Below are 19,103 nucleotides of genomic sequence, written 5' to 3'. Positions count from 1 at the left end.
CCAGGCATATGACAGTTCATTGGCACATCCACTGTCTCATCCACTGTCTCATGTTTCTGAACACAGCATCATGTCATAAAATGTGTAATCTCTGTGATTGGTTGGTTGGTAAACTAGTTGTTTTGTATCCTGCAGTAAGACAGGGTACTGCAACCACACCTTATTAGTATGTCTTTGTTTGGGCAGGAGGAGCTATAGTGCCCTTTTTCTTTAAATATACATCACAAATGTGAAATTAGGCCTACTACAAATTGTCCCCTACCGAGCTAGGACACTGCCCCTGCTCAGTATGACAACATCACAAGTGACCTGATTAATGCATCCACCATGGTGACACAAACCTAAATAATTTACAGCAATAGCCCCAGTCCTCCCAGTGCATTGATTATATTAGTTGTTCGTTTATAACCTCCTGCCTGCTGTTTTTATACTAAATCTCCATTTCCACCAGAATCATATTGACTGGACTATACAGTGCATTCGGAAAGTATTCAGACCCCTTCACTTTTTCCATATTTTGTTATGTTACGGCCTTATTCAAAAATTGATTAAATCGTTTTTTCCCTCATCAATCTACACAAAATACCCAATAATGACAAAGCAAAAACAGTTTTAAAAAAATGTATTAAAAAATAAAAAACGTTATGACATTTACATAATTATTCAGACCCTTTACTCAGTACTTTGTTGAAGCACCTTTGCCAGTGATTACAGCCTCGAGTCATCTTGGGTATGAAGTTACAAGCTTTGCACACCTGTATTTGGAGAGTTTCTCCCATTCTTCACTGCAGATCCTCTCAAGCTCTGTCAGGTTGGATGGGGAGCGTCGCTGCACAGCTACAGTTGAAGTCGGAAGTTTACATACACTTAGGTTGGAGTCATTAAAACTCATTTTTCAACCACTCCACAAATTTACTGTTAACAAACTATAGTTTTGGCAAGTCGGTTAGGACATCTACTTTGTGCATGACACAAGTAATTTTCCCAACGATTGTTTACAGTGTCACGCCCCGACCGTAGAGATCCTTTTTATGTCTCTTTTTGGTTGGTCAGGGCGTGAGTTTGGGTGGGCATTCTATGTCTGGTGTTCTATGTTGTCCTTGTTTTGTATTGCTATGTGTTTGGCCTGGTATGGTTCTCAATCAGAGGCAGCTGTCTATCGTTGTCTCTGATTGAGAATCATACTTAGGTAGCCTGTTCCCACCTGTGTTTGTGGGTGGTTGTTTTCTGTTTTGTGTGTTCACCTTACAGGACTGTTCGTTTATCGTTTTTTTGTTGTTTTGTCAAGTGTTTCATATTTTAATTAAAATAATGAACACTTAACACGCTGCACCTTGGTCCTCCTCTCCTTCTCCAGACGACGATTGTGACAGAACCACCCACCTACAAAGGACCAAGCAGTGTGGGAACATGGACTCCTGGACATGGGAGGAAATTCTGGACGGCAAAGGACCATGGGCACAGCCAGGAGAGTATCGCCGTCCGAAAAAGGAGCTGGAGGCAGCAAAAGCGGAGCGGCGACGCTATGAGGAGTTGGCTCGTGGAAAAGTGCACGAGAGGCAGCCCCAGAATTTTTMGGGGGGAACACGGGGAGATTGGCAGACTCAGGTAGGAGACCTGTACTCCCCGTGCTTACCGTGGCGAGAGAGTGACTGGGAAGGCACTGTGTTATGCGGGGAAGCGCAAGGTGTCCCCAGTGCGCACGCATAGCCCGGTGCGCTACATCACAGCTCCTCGAATTGGCCAGGCTAGAGTGGGCATCGAGCCAGGAGGGATGATGCCGGCTCAGCGCATCTGGTCTCCAGTGCGTCTCCTCGGCCCGGGGTATACTGCACCAGCCCTACGCACGTTGTCTCCAGTTTGCCAGCACAGCCCAGTGGGGCCTGTTCCAACTCCCCGCACTTGCCAGGCTACAGGGGGGATCCAGCCAGGACGYGTGGTGCTAGCTCTGCGCTCGAGACCGCCAGTGCGCCTCCACGGTCCAGTGCATCCGGTGTCTCTTTTTGGTTGGTCAGGGCGTGAGTTTGGGTGGGCATTCTATGTCTGGTGTTCTATGCTGTCCTTGTTTTGTATTTCTATGTGTTTGGCCTGGTATGGTTCTCAATCAGAAGCAGCTGTCTATCGTTGTCTCTGACTGAGAATCATACTTAGGTAGCCTGTTCCCACCTGTGTTTGTGGGTGGTTGTTTTCTGTTTTGTGTGTTCACCTTACAGGACTGTTCGTTTATCGTTTTTTGTTGTTTTGTCAAGCGTTTCATATTTTTATTAAAATAATGAACACTTACCACGCTGCACCTTGGTCCTCCTCTCCTTCTCCAGACGACGATCGTGACATACAGACAGATTATTTCACTTATAACTCACTGTATCACAATTCCAGTGGGTCAGAAGTTTACATACACTAAGTTGACTGTGCCTTTAAACAGCTTGGAAAATTCCATAAAATGATGTCATGGCTTTAGAAGCTTCTGAGAGGCTAATTTACATAATTTTAGTCAATTGGACTTGTACCTGTGGATGGATTTCGAGGCCTACCTTCAAACTCAGTGCTTCTTTGCTTGACATCAATAGGAAAATCAAAAGAAATCKGCCAAGACCTCAAAAAAAAAATTGTAGACCTCCACAACTCTGGTTCATCCTTGGGAGCAATTTCCAAACGCCTGAAGGTACCACATTCATCTGTACAAACAATGGTACGCAAGTATAAACACCATGGGACCACGCAGCCGTCATACCGCTCAGGATGGAGATGCGTTCTGTCTCCTAGAGATGAACGTACTTTGGTGCGAAAAGTGCAAATCAATCCCAGAACAACAGCACAGGACCTTGTGAAGATGCTGGAGGAAACAGGTACAAAAGTATCTATATCCACAGTAAAACGAGTCCTATATCGACATAACCTGAAAAGCCGCTCAGGAAGGAAGAAGCCACTGCTCCAAAACCGCCATAAAAAAGCCAGACTACGGTTTGCAACTGCACATGAGGACAAATATCGTACTTTTGGAGAAATGTCCTCTGGTCTGATGAAACAAAAATAGAACTATTTGTCCATAATGACCATCGTATGTTTGGAGAAAAGGGGGAGGCTTGCAAGCTGAAGAACCATACCAACCGTGAAGCACGGGAGTGGCAGCATCATGTTGTGGGGGTGCTTTGCTGCAGGAGGGACTGGTGCACTTCACAAATAGATGGCATCAATCATGAGCAAAAATGATGTGGATACATTGAAGCAACATCTCAAGACATCAGTCAGGAAGTTAAAGCTTGGTCGCAAATGGGTCTTCCAAATGGACAATGACCCCAAGCATACTTCCAAAGTTGTGGCAAATGGCTTAAGGACAACAAAGTCAAGGTATTGGAGTGGCCATCACAAAGCCCTGACCTCAATCCGTAGAAAATGTGTGGGCAGAACTGAAAAGCATGTGCGAGCAAGGAGGCCTACAAACCTGACTCAGTTACACCAGCTCTGTCAGGAGGAATGGGCCAAAATTCACCCAACTTATTGTGGGAAACTTGTGGAAGGCTACCCAAACCGTTTGACCCAAGTTAAACAATTTAAAGGCAATGCTACCAAATACTAATTGAGAGTATGTAAACTTCTGACCCACTGGGAATGTGATGAAATAAATAAAAGCTGAAATAAATAATTCACTCTACTATTATTATGACATTTCACATTCTTAAAATAAAGTTGTGATCCTAACTGACTTAAGACAGGGAATTTTTACTAGGATTAAATGTCAGGAATTGTGAAAAACTGAGTTTAAATGTATTTGGCTAAGGTGTATGTAAACTTCCAACTTCAACGTTATTTTCAGGTCTCTCCAGAGATGTTCGATCGGGGTRAAGTCCGGGCTCTGGCTGGGCCACTCAAGGACATTCAGAGTCTTGTCGCGAAGCCACTCCTGTGTTGTCTTGGCTGTGTGCTTAGGGTCGTTGTCCCATTGGAAGCTGAACCTTAGCCCTAGTCTGAGGTCTTGAGCGCTCTGGAGAAGGTTTTCATCAAGGATCTCTCTGTACTTTGCTCCGTTCATCTTTCCCTCGATCCTGACTAGTCTCCCTGTCCCTGCCGATAAAAGAAATCTCCACAGCATGATGCTGCCACCACCATGCTTCACCGTAGCGATGGTACTGGCCAGCTGAGGAGCGTTGCCTGGTTTCCTCCAGACGTGACGCTTGACATTCAGGCCAAAGAGTACATTTTGGTTTCATCAGACCAGAGAATCTTGTTTCTCATAGTCTGAGAGTCCTTTAGGTGCCTTTTGGCAAACTCCAAGCGGGCTGTCATGTGCCTTTTACTGAAGAGTGGCTTCCATCTGGCCATTGATTGTCTTCTAGAAGGTTCTCCCATCTCCACAGAGGAACCCTGGAGCTCTGTCAGTGACCATCGGGTTCTTGGTCACCTCCCTGACCTTAGTGGTTCCAAACTTTGATTTAAGAATGATGGAGGCCTCTGTGTTCTTGCTGCAGACATTTTTTGGTACCGTTCCCCAGATCTGTGCCTTAACACAATCCTGTCTCGGAGCTCTACGGACAATTCCTTCCACCTCATGGCTTGGTTTTTGCTCTGACATGTTCTGTTAACTGTGGGAACTTATATAGACAGGTGTGTGCCTTTCCAAATAATGTACAATCAATTGAATTTACCACAGGTTGACTCCAATCAAGTTGTAGAAACATCTCAAGGATGATCAATGGAAACAGGACGCACCTGAGCTCAATTCCGAGTCTCATAACAAAGGGTCTGAATACTTGTGTAAATAAGGTTTTTATGTTTTATTTTTTTATTACAGTTTTTTACGATTGCTTACACACTAAAATTTAACTTTTCCCACAATTAGCAAAACCTTACACTCAAGGAGCAAACCACAAGGCTAGATTTGCACAACTGTAAGCACATTGTCAGCTTCACACTATTTGCAAAACATTACACACAGTGATTTACAAAACACTAGACACACTTGTATACATCAGACACAGAAGTATATCATGATGTCACTTCCTTGCAATTCCAAAGCACTGACCACACCAATTACCACACCTATGAGCCAATCTGTTAAACACAGCCATCAGGTGCACAAACACATGATTGCTAAATTGTAGACACACCAATCAGGTTTAAGCACTATAAAAATGCAGCAGGTAGGTTCACCTGCCTTCAACCAATATGGAAGGAGTCAGAAGAAGAGTGAGGGTGAGAGGAGGAGTACACAGAGGAGGAGGAGGAGGAGGAGAAGAAGGAGGTAGAGGTAGAGGAAGAGGCAGAAGCCGAGCCAGAGGTCGAGGAAGACCTGAAGCAGGAGGAGAACGTGCACAAAGAAGAAGAGGACCAAACTTATCAAATGACATTCGTGCAACACTAGTGGACCATGTTGTGAACCACGGATTGACGCTGAGCAGATATACAGTGGCATCTGTCATAAGGACTTTTCGACAGGAAAACAGGTAAAAGAAGATCTGTCTACAGTTACAGTAATCAGCCGCTTATTGTATGCACCATATCAGCACTTGTGATACCCCTTCCTGTGACATTGTACAGTAAGTTACATGTATTATTCTCTACATAGGATTGAGGGTCGGGAACGACAAGGAGGAAGGGGGCCCATATTCACGCAAGAACAAGAGAGAGAGATAATAAACATGGTTTTGGCCAATGCTATCAGGCTCAGAGAACTACAAGCCAACATTATCGGTGACCAGGCCATTTTCAATAATGTCCATCAGGTCTCTCAGTCAACACTGGCACGCATCCTGAAAAGACATCAGGTTCAAATGAAACAACTTTATCGAGTGCCTTTTGAGCGTAATTCAGAGAGGGTCAAACGGCTGCGGCATGAGTATGTGGAGGTTTGTATTGTTCACTTTAGCACTGTGATGTTGCATACTGCACACATTACTTTTTTACATTGACTGTATACTAGACCTATCCTGAACTACACAATCTTGTCTTTCACTGTATTTCAGGGAGTTTTGCAGATGGATGCTGAGGAAATCCTGCATGAATTCATATATATTGATGAGGCAGGGTTCAACCTCACAAAAGCAAGAAGGAGAAGCAGAAATATCATTGGCCACAGGGCGATAATCAATGTCCCAGGGCAACGTGGAGGTAACATCACCCTTTGCGCTGCCATTTCACAGCATGACGGTTGTCCTCCGTCATGCCAAAATGGGCCCTTACAACACACCTCACATTCTCGCATTTTTGGACCGATTGCACCACATCGTCACAGCAGGTAATGAAATGCACCAGATGCAATACACGGTCATCTGGGACAGTGTCATTCCACCGCTCTGCTTTGGTCCAGAACTGGTTTCAACACCATCCACAGTTGACAGTARTATACCTTCCACCATACTCTCCGTTTCTAAACCCTATRGAAGAGTTTTTCTCTGCATGGTGGTGGAAGGTTTACGATCTCCAGCCCCAGGCTCAGGTACCCCTCATTCAGGCCATGGAGGACGCCTGTGACCAAGTCGACGCCGCAGCTGTGCAAGGATGGATTCGACATTCAAGACGGTTCTTCCCGCGTTGTCTTGCTAATGACGATATTGCTTGTGATGTTGATGAAATTCTCTGGCCAGATCCAGCTAGGCGAAGAGATAATGTATAGTATGTTTACTGTAGTATTTTCTGTACAATATTGTCAGTTTTTTTCAGATTATTTTTCATGTTTGTTGTTATTTACTGTAATTGTAACCTGTACTGGATACAGTATTTTACGTTTGTCTGTTTGCTGAGCTAACAGTGTTATGCACACTACTGTAGTAGCATGAAAACTGGGACATGTTTTGTTGTGATTCTCCATGTTGACTGATTTGGGTATATGGAGAGAAATAAATGATATTTTCCTCAGTCTGCAGCATTGGTCTTGTGTAGTGTTTGTATAGTTGCACTTTCTCTGTGTACTTCATTTACAGTACTCTAATCACTGACAATTAGACTTGTTAAAAGTGTTTTAGGTTAGCAACAGCAGTGTGTAACTGGTTCAAAAAGATTGAAGTCATATGAAATGTGTGTGTTTCGTATGGTAACAAAATATTATTTTTATGAAGTCGTGTATAGTTTTGACAAGCGTTCCATTTTGCAAATGATCTGAAGTGTTGTGCTACTTTGGTGTAGGGTTGTGCTAATTGTGTGTAGTGTTTTGACAAACCGGGCCCTGTTTTCAAAATTGTGCTTAAACAATTGAAAAAAACTAATTAGAAAAAAATGCTGAACCTGTTTTCGCTTTGTCATTATGGGGTATTGTGTGGAGGAACAATTTTATTTAATACATTTTACAATAAGGCTGTAACGTAACAAAATGTAGAAAAAGTGAAGGGGTCTGAATACTTTCCGAATGCACTGTAAATGGGCCAAGGGAGCCTCTATAGCAACAACAAGTAGAAACATACACAGAACTCACGCAATGCAAGGTGACACAAACACCTCTAAAGCGGCCACTGTTGGCCATCTAAAGCTGCCAGTGGATCAAATCAAATGTTATTTGTCACGTGCCGAATACAACAGGTGCAGACTTTACTGTTAAATGCTTACTTACGAGCAAAATATATATTTTTTAATATTACCACAAGAAAGTAACAATAATGAGGCTATATACAAGGAGCCCCGGTACCGAGTCAATGTGCAGGGGTATGAGGTAGTTGAGATGATTGAGGTAATATGTACATGTAGGTAGGGGTAAAAATTACTAGGCAATCATGATAGATAATAAACAGAGTAGCAGCAGCGTATGTGAAGAGTGTGAAAGTGTGTCCATGTGTAATGTAGTGTTTGTGTGTGTGTGTGTTGGAGTGTCAGTGTAGTATGTGTGAGTGTGTGGGTAGGGTCCAGTGAGTGTGCATAGAGCAAGTGCAAAAGAGTCAGTGCATAAAGAAGGGGGTCAATGCAAATAGTCTGGGTAGCCATTTGATTAACTGTTCAGCATTCTTATGGCTTGGGGGTAGGTACTGTACATGTGTGCTCAGAGTTAGCATGGTACAGGTGCACACAATGTTGGGAAAGCAAATAGGCCACAGTCCCAAACAAATATTACAATGAGGATAAACAAATGTGTACTTCTGGCAAAAATAGTATTGGAATGAATGCTCTTTCTACTAAAGAGGAGAAAACATTTATGTAGAACAATGGTTTTCTCTTCGCCAACAAGTGGGGTGTGAACAGTTTGTGTCATGAACAGTGCTTGTGCCCATAGAAATAGACGTGGAGCGTGGGATGTTCTCCAATGCTAGAAAGGGGGGCTGAGTGAAAAAGTTTGGGAACCCCTGATGTAGAATAACCATAAATAGGGTATCTATTGGTGAATATGGAGGAGTGATTTGACTGTGTCCTCCACTGAACTTTGATGTTTAAAGTGAGATCAGGACCCGTATCCACTAAGCGTCTCAGAGTAGAAGTGCTGATGTAGGATCAGTTCCCCATCTGTCCATATAATAGTATTCATTATGATCTCAAAGGCAAAACTAGATCCTAGATCAGCACTCCTACTCTGAGAGGCTTTGTGGATACCGGCCCAAATCAGATTAAATGGATTGCCCACTGCTGTCAACCCCCTGTGGGTTAATTGAACGAACTTGGTTACTTTGGGAACTAAAAGCTCATTATCAATGAATGACTAACCAGTCCCCTGTATTTTTACGAGTACAACGCCCCTAAACTACCAGATACTAAATGATTAATTGAGGACTAATTAGGTACTAGGCAGCACTAAATAAGCACCTTGTTCTTCTTCCAAAGACAAAGCGTTTTGTGCCCAGACAGGCTGGGCTGGAGGAGTACAGAGTCTAGGAAAGCACCCGTTTCTCATTCATGATGGCTGACCTTTCCTGACCCAGACTGAACAGAGTGTCTTTCCCCCAGACCCTGAGAGAGATCCTGTAGGACTAAATGACAGTGCAGTACTCAGAGCTGTACTCAGAGCTTTACAATGGAACATTCAGTCTGGACTCACCACTGTCTGGTGGTTGACCTGAATAACCTCGTCTCCAGCATGGATCTTCTTGCACTGGTCAGCTGGGGACTGCAGAGACAGTGACAGACAGAGACATGCAGAGGGGGTTGTCAATTATCAGCATTCAAGTAGGATAAGTAGAGGTTTGGACACATAGCCATCATAGCAATTCAATTAAAATGTAATGGTTATTAGAGACCTTTCATTATGGTTTGACCGTATAGGCTATATAGTGCTTTGCCCAACTCCTCTGACTTCATTGTCATGTCTAGGACAACATCTATGGCATGATAATGAACAGAACAAAGGAGTTGGCTAAAGTACAAACAGGGCCTGCATCCACAAAGCATCTCAGAAAAGGTCCTAGGAATCCTGTTAAAAACCTGTTTTAAAACACACAAAAAACTCCCAGGTCAAAATAGGGTTTAGGTTTGATGTTAATTCACTGCCCAGACAAACTCTGAGCCAGGAGTAAAAGCAACTCATAAAAGTTTATCTCAGATGGTAATCACGACAGTTTGAGGTACCGCAAAGGAAAGATAGTGATGACGCGCATTGATATTGTTGCAAATAATGGGGAATAACCAATCATGATGAGGCTTCACCAGCTGTGAACTCTATAGCATGCTTCAGATAACCACGGTGACTGTGACTGTACATCAAATGTTGCAATGGTAAAGAAATGTATATCATTTTTGCCTGACACAATCACTTTGCCTACTCTTAATGATTGCCTAATATGTTGGCAACCATAACCTTTTTTTTTAATAATAGCTGAATTTTGACAACATTACCGTTATATCAACACACTCGTCACTCCCGTTTAACAACTCTAAATCACTTTGGCACAGCAGGCATCAAGTCATTTGCCAATAATGTTGCAAACAACATTGCATACAACATTTGAAAGGTCTATCATTTTCATCAACATAATCAAAGGTAACATAAGCCAGCTAGATGCTTTCAACTGCCGAACTTATAGGCAAGCCCAATTTAGGCATCGTTTTTAACAACATGATGTTGCGCTCCAAAGAGATAACTTGAAATAACATGCTGTAGGTAATAAAATCATCGAAAGCAAAACATGTTTTTTTATTAGCCTAGTGGTTATACGTATTTACAGAAGTAGGATCTTAATTTGAGACAGTTTACTACAGAAGGAAAATAATTTGGTAGATTATAATTAATGGATTATTTTGGTACGGGTTGATACATTTTTTGTTAGGGCAAATCAAGTCTGTCATTTTAAAGTGGAAATAACACACTTTATAATCATTTTTAAACCTTGAATACCCTACAGTTTGAAATGCAGGAAAATTCTCAGAAACAAAAGAGTGATCAAATTAAGATCCTACATTACAGGTATATCGTGAAATAGGCCCCATGTGAAATCATTGTTAAAAGCACAAGAGATAGTGTTGCATGTAGAGATTATTTATGGGTTGATCAAAATCCAAACATCAAATCATTATTTTAACAACTCCAAAGAGATTGTACATGGTGCAGGAACCACTGACTCGCTGTATTTTTCTATTATCAGGACACCTGCTGGTAACTCTTAACTGATTAGGAGCGCTCATGAGGTCTCCTAAATATCTGTCAACTAGGTGGGACTCTTATGACTAAAGAGGCTTCATGCATATCTTTTATTTTTAGGAGTGAAATGTCTCTATTCTAAGCACTTATGACCAATTTTCTACTCTGAGATGCTTTGTGGATATGGGCCCAGATCTGCAAGGACAGGCTTCCTTGGCACAGCTTTATAAGATAGATAAATTATGTTTTCCCCCAAAATGTCCAGTAAGTCTAAAGAGTGATGATCTCAGCCACCATTTAGCAGCAATTGAAAGGAGTCACATCACTTGGCAGAGAATCAAACATCACCAGCCTCTATACCTCCCTTCATACCATGTAGTACGACTTCACACTTTGTACAATATCACTAATAGTAACTATTTTCCTTCTTCAGGGGCTCGGAAATGATTAATGAACTGTCAGTCACAGCACCCATTCCCTCTCCATCTCCTCCAGAGAATCCACAACATCCCAGTCATGCTTTGAAAGTGTTGCTGAATAGAAGAGCTGTGGTTCTCTGTGCCATGCTGCCATCTGTAAGCCTGTGTCATCCCTCCTCTGTTGCCAACCCCAATTAAACACCCAGATGATAATTAGGGGTTCACTATTTGCTGCACTAATTGAACAGTTACCCCAGAGCCCCAACCAGAGAGGCTGGTCATTACAGGACTACAAGAGGCTCACGTGGCAAACGAGCAGGCCAATGGTAAAACAGAATAACAAAGGTATGGGTGCTGGTATGGTTAATGTAAAACAATTGTTTTACTACAGGGACACATGGTCCAGGAAGTAGACTTACGTTCTCAGTGGTCCCAGTGATGACATGAAGGCCGTCATATGTAGATTTGATGTACATTCCCTAAATGAGAGGAGAGAGGGTAGACTGTATTCAACTAAAAAGGAGAATAATGTAGTTATAATGATGAGATGTACACTTCATATCTTGGTATGACATTACAAACAAGTAAAGTTAGCCTGTTTGCTCTGTCACAGAACTATCCTGACAGAGTCCTGGTTCAGCTCCTGTGGAGGTATGATTGAAGGCATCTATAGTGTAGTCTTAGTACTCACCAAGCCCTCGCTGGGCATGATGTTGGTCAGGTGCACAACCTCCAGATGGGCCGACTGGGACACCAGCGAATCAGAGGACAGCGAGATGATGTGGTCACAGATCCCAGACAGTGTTTTACACTGCAGACACAAGAAGACAGGACGGGATCATTCAATATGCTGCAGCTCACACTGTCAACTGGCTGATATGAATTACTGCCTGAATGTCTCTCACTCGTCAGATGACTGTATGGTGGAGAGAAACGACACAGTGTAAGGTATTACTAGTAAACTTTATGCTACATTGTCTATTGTGAGCATCGGGATCATGCATCATTTCCTGGAGTTCAAGAGTACCACTTTTCTGGTGTAGGACAAAGAACCAACTGGGAATGTAGTGATGGGGAAAAAACCAATACAGAAGTTTACATACACTTAGGTTGGAGTCATTAAAACTCGTTTTTCAACCACTCCACAAATTTCTTGTTAACAAACTATAGTTTTGGCAAGTCGGTTAGGACATCTACTTTGTGCATGACACAAGTAATTTTTCCAACAATTGTTTACAGAAGGATTATTTCACTTATAATTCACTGTATCACAATTCCAGTGGGTCAGAAGTTACATACACTAAGTTGACTGTGCCTTTAAACAGCTTGGAAAATTCCAGAAAATGATATCATGGCTTTAGAAGCTTCTGAGAGGCTAATTGACATCATTCGAGTCAATTGGAGGTGTACCTGTGGATATATTTCAAGACCTACCTTCAAACTCAGTGCCTCTTTGCTTGACATCATGGGAAAATCAAAAGAAATCAGCCAAGACCTCAGAAAAATGATGAACGTACTTTGGTGCAAAAAGTGCAAATCAATCCCAGAACAACAGCAAAGGACCTTGTGAAGATGCTGGAGGAAAGAGGTACAAAAGTATCTAATTCCACAGTAAAACGAGTCTTATATCGATATAACCGAAAGGCCGCTCAGCAAGGAAGAAGCCACTGCTCCAAAACCGCCATAAAAAAGACAGTTTAAAGGCAATGCTACCAAATACTAATTGAGTGTATGTAAACTTCTGACCCACTGGGAATGTGATGAAAGAAATAAAAGCTGAAATAAATTATTCCCTCTACTATTATTCTGACATTTCATATTCTTAAAATAAAGTGGTAATCCTAACTGACKTAAAACAGGGAATTTTTACTAGGATTAAATGTCAGGAATTGTGGAAAACGGKGTTTAAATGTATTTGGCTAAGGTGTATGTAAACATCCGACTTCAACTGTAAGTGTCATGATAATATCGTATTGTGAGGTCCCTGTCAATTCCTAGCCCTAATGACAGAGCGCATGGAGTCACTCTCTTCTCCTCCTGCCTGTGTTTTAGAGCAGAAAGAATAGAGCACTGCATGCAATTATCTGAGAATCTGACCCGCTTTTTAATGAGCGATTCTTTGGCTTATTCATCATCTGAGACACACATGGCATTCTTCAAAGGCAAGCTACGGCTCGTCATCCTGGGTTTAACAAGCTGAGGAGTAAAGGGGTCCTTATTGCTCTATGCAGCACTGTATTAGCAGCACTGGAGACTGTCATGTGCTTCAGATGTCATGTCGAATGTACTGTATGTTGGTTTCTATTACTGCCACAAGTAGCACAGCGGCTAGAACTGGCTAGCTACAGTGACACAGCCATGACTTTCCATCGATTCCCTTAGTCTCCAATCGCTCTCTCTCTCACTCGCTCTCTCTCTCTCTCACACAGACACACACACACACAGACTGACAGACAGACAAACACACATCTGGCCTGTACATAGTTTGTCCTAGCTTCTCTCTCTCTCTCTCTCTGTCTAATTGCTGTAGGCAGGAATGCCCGTGGGAGCAGCAGGGAGGTTCTGCATTATTCAACACAGACTGCCAACCAAAGGCCTTAAAACTGCGGCTTTAGAGAAATACACAGGCAGACTCACACACTCTTATTAATAATCTAAACCCTTTTCTTCCATAGTGCTGCCTGCCTGGTCGATGAGGAGGACGCGTGTGACTGTATTATCACATGTTCAAGTGTGGGCATGTGCCCTAATTCAAGGTGTGTGTGTGTGTGTGTGTGTGTGTGTGTGTGTGTGTGTGTGTGTGCGTGCGTGCGTGCGTGCGTGCGTGCGTGCGTGCGTGCGTGCGTGCGTGCGTGCGTGCGTGCGTGCGTGCGTGCGTGCGTGCGTGCGTGCGTGCGTGCGTGCGTGCGTGCGTGCAATGTGTAAAGATTCATTGGTGTTTCAAAATCATTGACCAACATATTGTTTGATGATTTATATGCCACTGTTATTTTGAAAACATTTGTTCATTTGTGTCATGTGTAACCTTTATCATAACTAATGTTTTTTATCTTATGACTGTAAATAAGATGGTAACACTTTTTTGGGATAGTCCATCTGTAGATGCTCTACAGACTATCTACAGACTATCAATAACATGTCAACTAACTATCTACAAACCCTATCCTTACCCCTAACCTTAACCCTTATCCTAACCCTAAACCTAACCCTTACCCTAAGCCTAGGCAAAACCCTTACCCTAACCTGTATTCTAAACCAAACCATAACCTTAGCAAGCAGTTGCTAATCAACAGATAGCTTGTTGATAGTATGGACAATCTGGACTATCCAAATTATGTGTGACCAATAAGATTTGTGTAAGGTGCCAGTTAATGGTTGATAGGAAGATTTGTGGATCCTTGTGTGTCTTTGTGAGCAGTAAACCACATGAAAAAAGACTCAAAACTCACCACATGAAGAATCTTGTTTTCTGTCTCATACACCGTGCAGTCCTGCAAGACAATTAAAAACCAGTTAGAGAAAAAAAACTGATCGCAAGTTTAGTGTAATGTATTTAGTTGGCAGACTGTCTATTGAGAGTGTTRAAAGGGAAGTTATTTTCAGTAGGCCATCTATTCCTGACAAAACTTTAACAGAAGTATAACATTGAGGTATAACATTGAGGTACGTAGCTAGGTGTTCTTTGAGAGAAATATTGATGCAATAGTATCTAGTTAATAAAATTCCCTAACCTTTTCCTACCCCTGGACAACTCACCTGTTGTACTATGGTGGTTAACTCCAAGCACAGTTGAACAATGTTGTTCTTTAGTAAGGAGTACTCTGTCACACTGACAAATGGGGATCTGGCAGGAGGGAAGAAAGTACAATATGTAGAGTTCAGAGACATTAAAAAATAAAATCTTGCATTAGCCCTCTCCAACAACTTTACAATGAAAGAGAACCATTATATAAACTATAAAACACATGCAAATGAAGTTCCTCTGTGAATATTTTGTTTTTCTAAAGTGCTATTTATAACATATGGAGACGGACCCTACGGAGCATAGCGCAGTGTCGCAATATCGTTTTTCGTCACAAAAGGGGCGGCTCCTTGTAGCACGCTTTAACATTCTACTTATTCCCGTGCCACATGAAAATGCTAACGTGCCATATCATTCCTTGCATAGCCATAGGGGAAGTGTTGTGTAGGCAATGAAGCTTGCTTGGTTCCTTGATCTGATCTATAGGGTATGCATCAAAGTAACCTTCACTGAACAAAATTTTTAACGCAACCTGCAACAATTTCAAATGTTTTACTGAGTTACAGTTAATATAAGGAAATCAGTCATTTTAAATGAATTTATTAGGCCCTAATCTATGGATCACACATGACTGGTAATACAGATATGCATCTGTTAGTCACAGATACCTTTAAAAAAAGTAGGGGCATGCTATGGATCACACATGACTGGTAATACAGATATGCATCTGTTAGTCACAGATACCTTTAAAAAAAGTAGGGGCATGCTATGGATCACACATGACTGGTAATACAGATATGCATCTGTTAGTCACAGATACCTTTAAAAAAAGTAGGGGCATGCTATGGATCACACATGACTGGTAATACAGATATGCATCTGTTAGTCACAGATACCTTTAAAAAAAGTAGGGGCATGGATCAGAATACCAGTCAGTATCTGGTGTGACCACCACTTTCCTCATGCAGTGCGACACATCTCCACCATGGGGCAAGCTGTTCACAATGTTGACATCAGCAAACCGCTCGCCCACACGACAACATACACTCTGTCTGCCATRTGCCCGGTACAGTTGAAACCATGATTAATCCGTGAAGAGCACACTTCTCTAGCGTGCCAGTGGTCATCGAAGGTGAGCATTTGCCCACTGAAGTCAGTTACGACGCCAAACTGCAGTCAGGTAAAGACCCTGGTGAGGACGACAGGCACGCAGATGAGCTTCCTTGAGACAGTTTCTGACAGTTTGTGCAGAACTTTCTCGGTTGTGCAAACCCACAGTTTCATCAGCTTCTCGGGTAGCTGGTCTCAAACGATCCCGCAGGTGAAGAAGACAAATGTGGAGGTCCTAGGCTGGCGTGGTTACACGTGGTTGTGAGTTGTGAGGCCGGTTGGACATAATGCCAAATTCTCTAAAACAACGTTGGAGGCGGCTTATGGTAGAGAAATGTACATTAAATTCTCTGGCAACAGCTCTGGTGGGCATTTCTGCAGTCAGCATGCCAGTTGCACGCTCGCTCAAAACTTGAGACATCTGTGGCATTGTGTTGTGTGACAATACTGCACATTTTAGAGTGGCATTTTATTGTCCCTAACACAAGGTGCACCTGTGTAATGAGCATGTTGTTTAATCAGTTCCTTGATATTCCACACCTGTCAGTTACATGGATTATCTTGGGAAAGGAGAAATGCTCACTAACAGAGATTTGTACACAACATTTGAGAGAAATAAGCTTTTTGTGCTTACGGAAAATTTCTTTGCTCTTTTATTTCAGCTCATGAAACATGGGACCAACACTTTACATGTTGCGTTTATATTTTTGTTGAGTATATTTTGCATTGATAAATCAATATAATCTCAGTGACTGTTTAAAAAATAAACCAAACAATATTGTGGCCTTATTAGAATCCCCCCAAAATGTATTTTGTTTAGAAGTGATAATGTTATTCTAGACTATTTGAAAACATAAAAATAGATAGCCATGTGACATATTTTGCTGATATGGGACCGAATAAATTTAAGCAGCTTATCAAATTGGGATAATGTTGTAGGTTACAATGGCAAGTATAAGTATTTGCCCGGACATATTTTTTAATTATTAATCAGATTATTTCACATGCCGATGTGGGAAGCTAAAAGGCTAGCTAATGTGCAGTGTTTAGCCAACTTGCTAGTAAGGGAAGACAACAAGACCAAGCCCTTGAGCAAGGCACTTAACCCCCGCACAACAACAGCTCCCCGGGCACCCACACCTCTCCAAAAAAAGACGGTAAACAGTACCAGTTAAAAGTTTGAACACACCTACTCTTTCAAGTTTTTTTTTATTTTTACTATTTCTACAATGTAGAATAATAGAGAAGACATAAAAACTATGAAATAGCACATATGGAATCATGTAGTAACCAAAAAAGTGTCAAAATATATTTCTTCAAAGTAGCAACCCTTTGCCTTGATGACAGCTTTGCACACTCTTGGCATTCTCTCAGCCGGATTCATGAGGTAGTCACCTGGAATGCATTTCAATTAACAGCTGTGAATGTTAAAAGTTAATTTGTGGAATGTCTTTCCTTCTTAACGCGTTTGAGCCAATCAGTTGTGTCGTGACAAGGTAGGCGTGGTATACAGAAGATAGCCCTATTTGGTAAAAGACCAAGTCCATATTATGGCAAGAACAGCTCAAATAAGCAAAGAGAAATGACAGTCCATCATTACTTTAAGACATGAAGGTCAGTCAATCTGGAAAATTTTAAGAACTTTGAAAGTTTCTTCAAGTGCAGTCGCAAAAACCATCAAGCGCTATGATGAAACTGGCTCTCATGAGGACCGTTACAGGAAAGGAAGACCCAGAGTTACCTCTACTGCAGAAGATAAGTTCATTAGAGTTAACTGCACCTCAGATTGCAGCCCAAATAAATGCTTCACAGGGTTCAAGTAACAGACACATCTCAACATCAACTGTTCAGAGGAGACTGCATAAATCAGGCCTTTGTGGTCGAATTGCAAAGAAACCACTACTAAAGGACACCAATAAGAAGAAGAGACTTGCTTGGGCCAAAAAACACAAGCCATGGACATTAGACCGATGCAAATCTGTCCTTTGATCTGATGAGTCCAAATTTGAGATTTTTGGTTCCAACCTCCGTTTCTTTGTGAGACGCAGAGTAGGTGAACGGATGATCTCCGCATGTGTGGTTCCCACCATGAAGCATGGAGGAGGAGGTGTGATGGTGTAGGGGTGCTTTGCTGTTGACCCTGTCTGTGATTTATTTAGAATTCAAGGGACACTTAACCAGCATGGCTAACACACAGTGGAGGCTCATCAGAGGAGGAAGGGGAGGACCATCCTCAGCGAAATTTTATAAAAATACAAATTGTGAAACATTAAAAAAGTTATCCTTTTTAGATAAAACTATACTAAATATATTAATATTTCACCAAATAATTGATTAAAATGCACTGTTTTGCAATGAAGGTCTACAGTAACTTCAACAGCACTATCTGGGATAGCACCATGGTGTAGCCAGAGGACAGCTAGCGTCCGTCCTCCTCTGGCTACATTGACTTCAATACAAAACCTAGGAGGCTCATAGGCCTCACCCCCTTCCATAGACATGGTAATTATAACCACTTCCGGAGGACGTCCTCCAACCAATCAAAGATTTTGCAGTATAAACTGACATGTTGTCCATCCAATCATAGAATTAGGATCAGAGAATGAACCTAAGCTGTGTTCGAATACCCATACTAACATACTATATACTACATACTTAATGAGTATATACTACATACTATATACTATTAGTTCATTTTAGTATACTGTAAACAAACAGTATCCTTTCAGTTGAGCGTATTAGCTCTTCGCCTGTCTACGGGAAGTTGATGCTGTTGCTATGCAACCTCTTGCAAGCTAGTTAGCATAACAAATGACTAGTTAGACATTTTATGACTTCGGGTGTGTTCTTAAATTCAATCTGGAGTGCCAGAGTGCGCTCGTAAATTCAGTGCGTTTCGCTCTCGGAGCACACACTGGACGCTCGGGCCGAGGAGTAGGGTTGATTTGAGCGTTCTGACCTTACAACGGCAGTCAAGCACCCAAGCTAACGTTGGCTAGCTTGCTAGCTACTTCCATACACAAATGAGACCACTGACCATTTTACTCGCCATAGCAGAGCTGGTTAGGCAGTTTTCATGTTATCCAGAGCAGTGGTGACTGTAACTGTGCTACGGGCAACAATTTAATTATGCTTTTTTTGCTGCCATTTACTGACAACGGCCATATTCAACGGGTGTTGAGCTCTCGTAAATTCAATATGCTGCATTCTGGTACACTCAGGCGAGAGTGCTCTGAAATTGGAGTAACGTTAGATAGCCAGAGCGAATTTACGAAAGCACCCGAAAGTCCATTGAGAACGCACAACGACTATACCATTTAGCTAAGCTAAAAATGACGGGAAT

The 19,103-nt window shown here is 42.0% G+C and overlaps 1 protein-coding gene across 2 annotated transcripts in view; it reads right to left on the bottom strand.

Annotated features, from left to right (window-relative positions):
* LOC111981552 (connector enhancer of kinase suppressor of ras 2-like) overlaps nucleotides 1-19,103 on the bottom strand; it is an 81,609-nt gene that overhangs the window by 44,692 nt on the left and 17,814 nt on the right. For both annotated transcript variants that reach the window (XM_024012866.2, XM_024012867.2), the window contains exons 4-8: nucleotides 14,665-14,752; nucleotides 14,358-14,399; nucleotides 11,600-11,719; nucleotides 11,328-11,387; nucleotides 8,954-9,022 (exon numbers count right to left, since the gene is read on the bottom strand). In XM_024012866.2, coding sequence (XP_023868634.1) covers nucleotides 8,954-9,022; nucleotides 11,328-11,387; nucleotides 11,600-11,719; nucleotides 14,358-14,399; nucleotides 14,665-14,752 — 379 coding nt within the window. The remainder of the gene's footprint in view (nucleotides 1-8,953; nucleotides 9,023-11,327; nucleotides 11,388-11,599; nucleotides 11,720-14,357; nucleotides 14,400-14,664; nucleotides 14,753-19,103) is intronic.

Source organism: Salvelinus sp. IW2-2015, linkage group LG20, assembly GCF_002910315.2.
Source record: "Salvelinus sp. IW2-2015 linkage group LG20, ASM291031v2, whole genome shotgun sequence".
In the NCBI taxonomy this organism is placed as follows: Eukaryota; Metazoa; Chordata; class Actinopteri; order Salmoniformes; family Salmonidae; genus Salvelinus; species Salvelinus sp. IW2-2015.
This window is presented reverse-complemented; position numbering and strand designations above follow the sequence as displayed.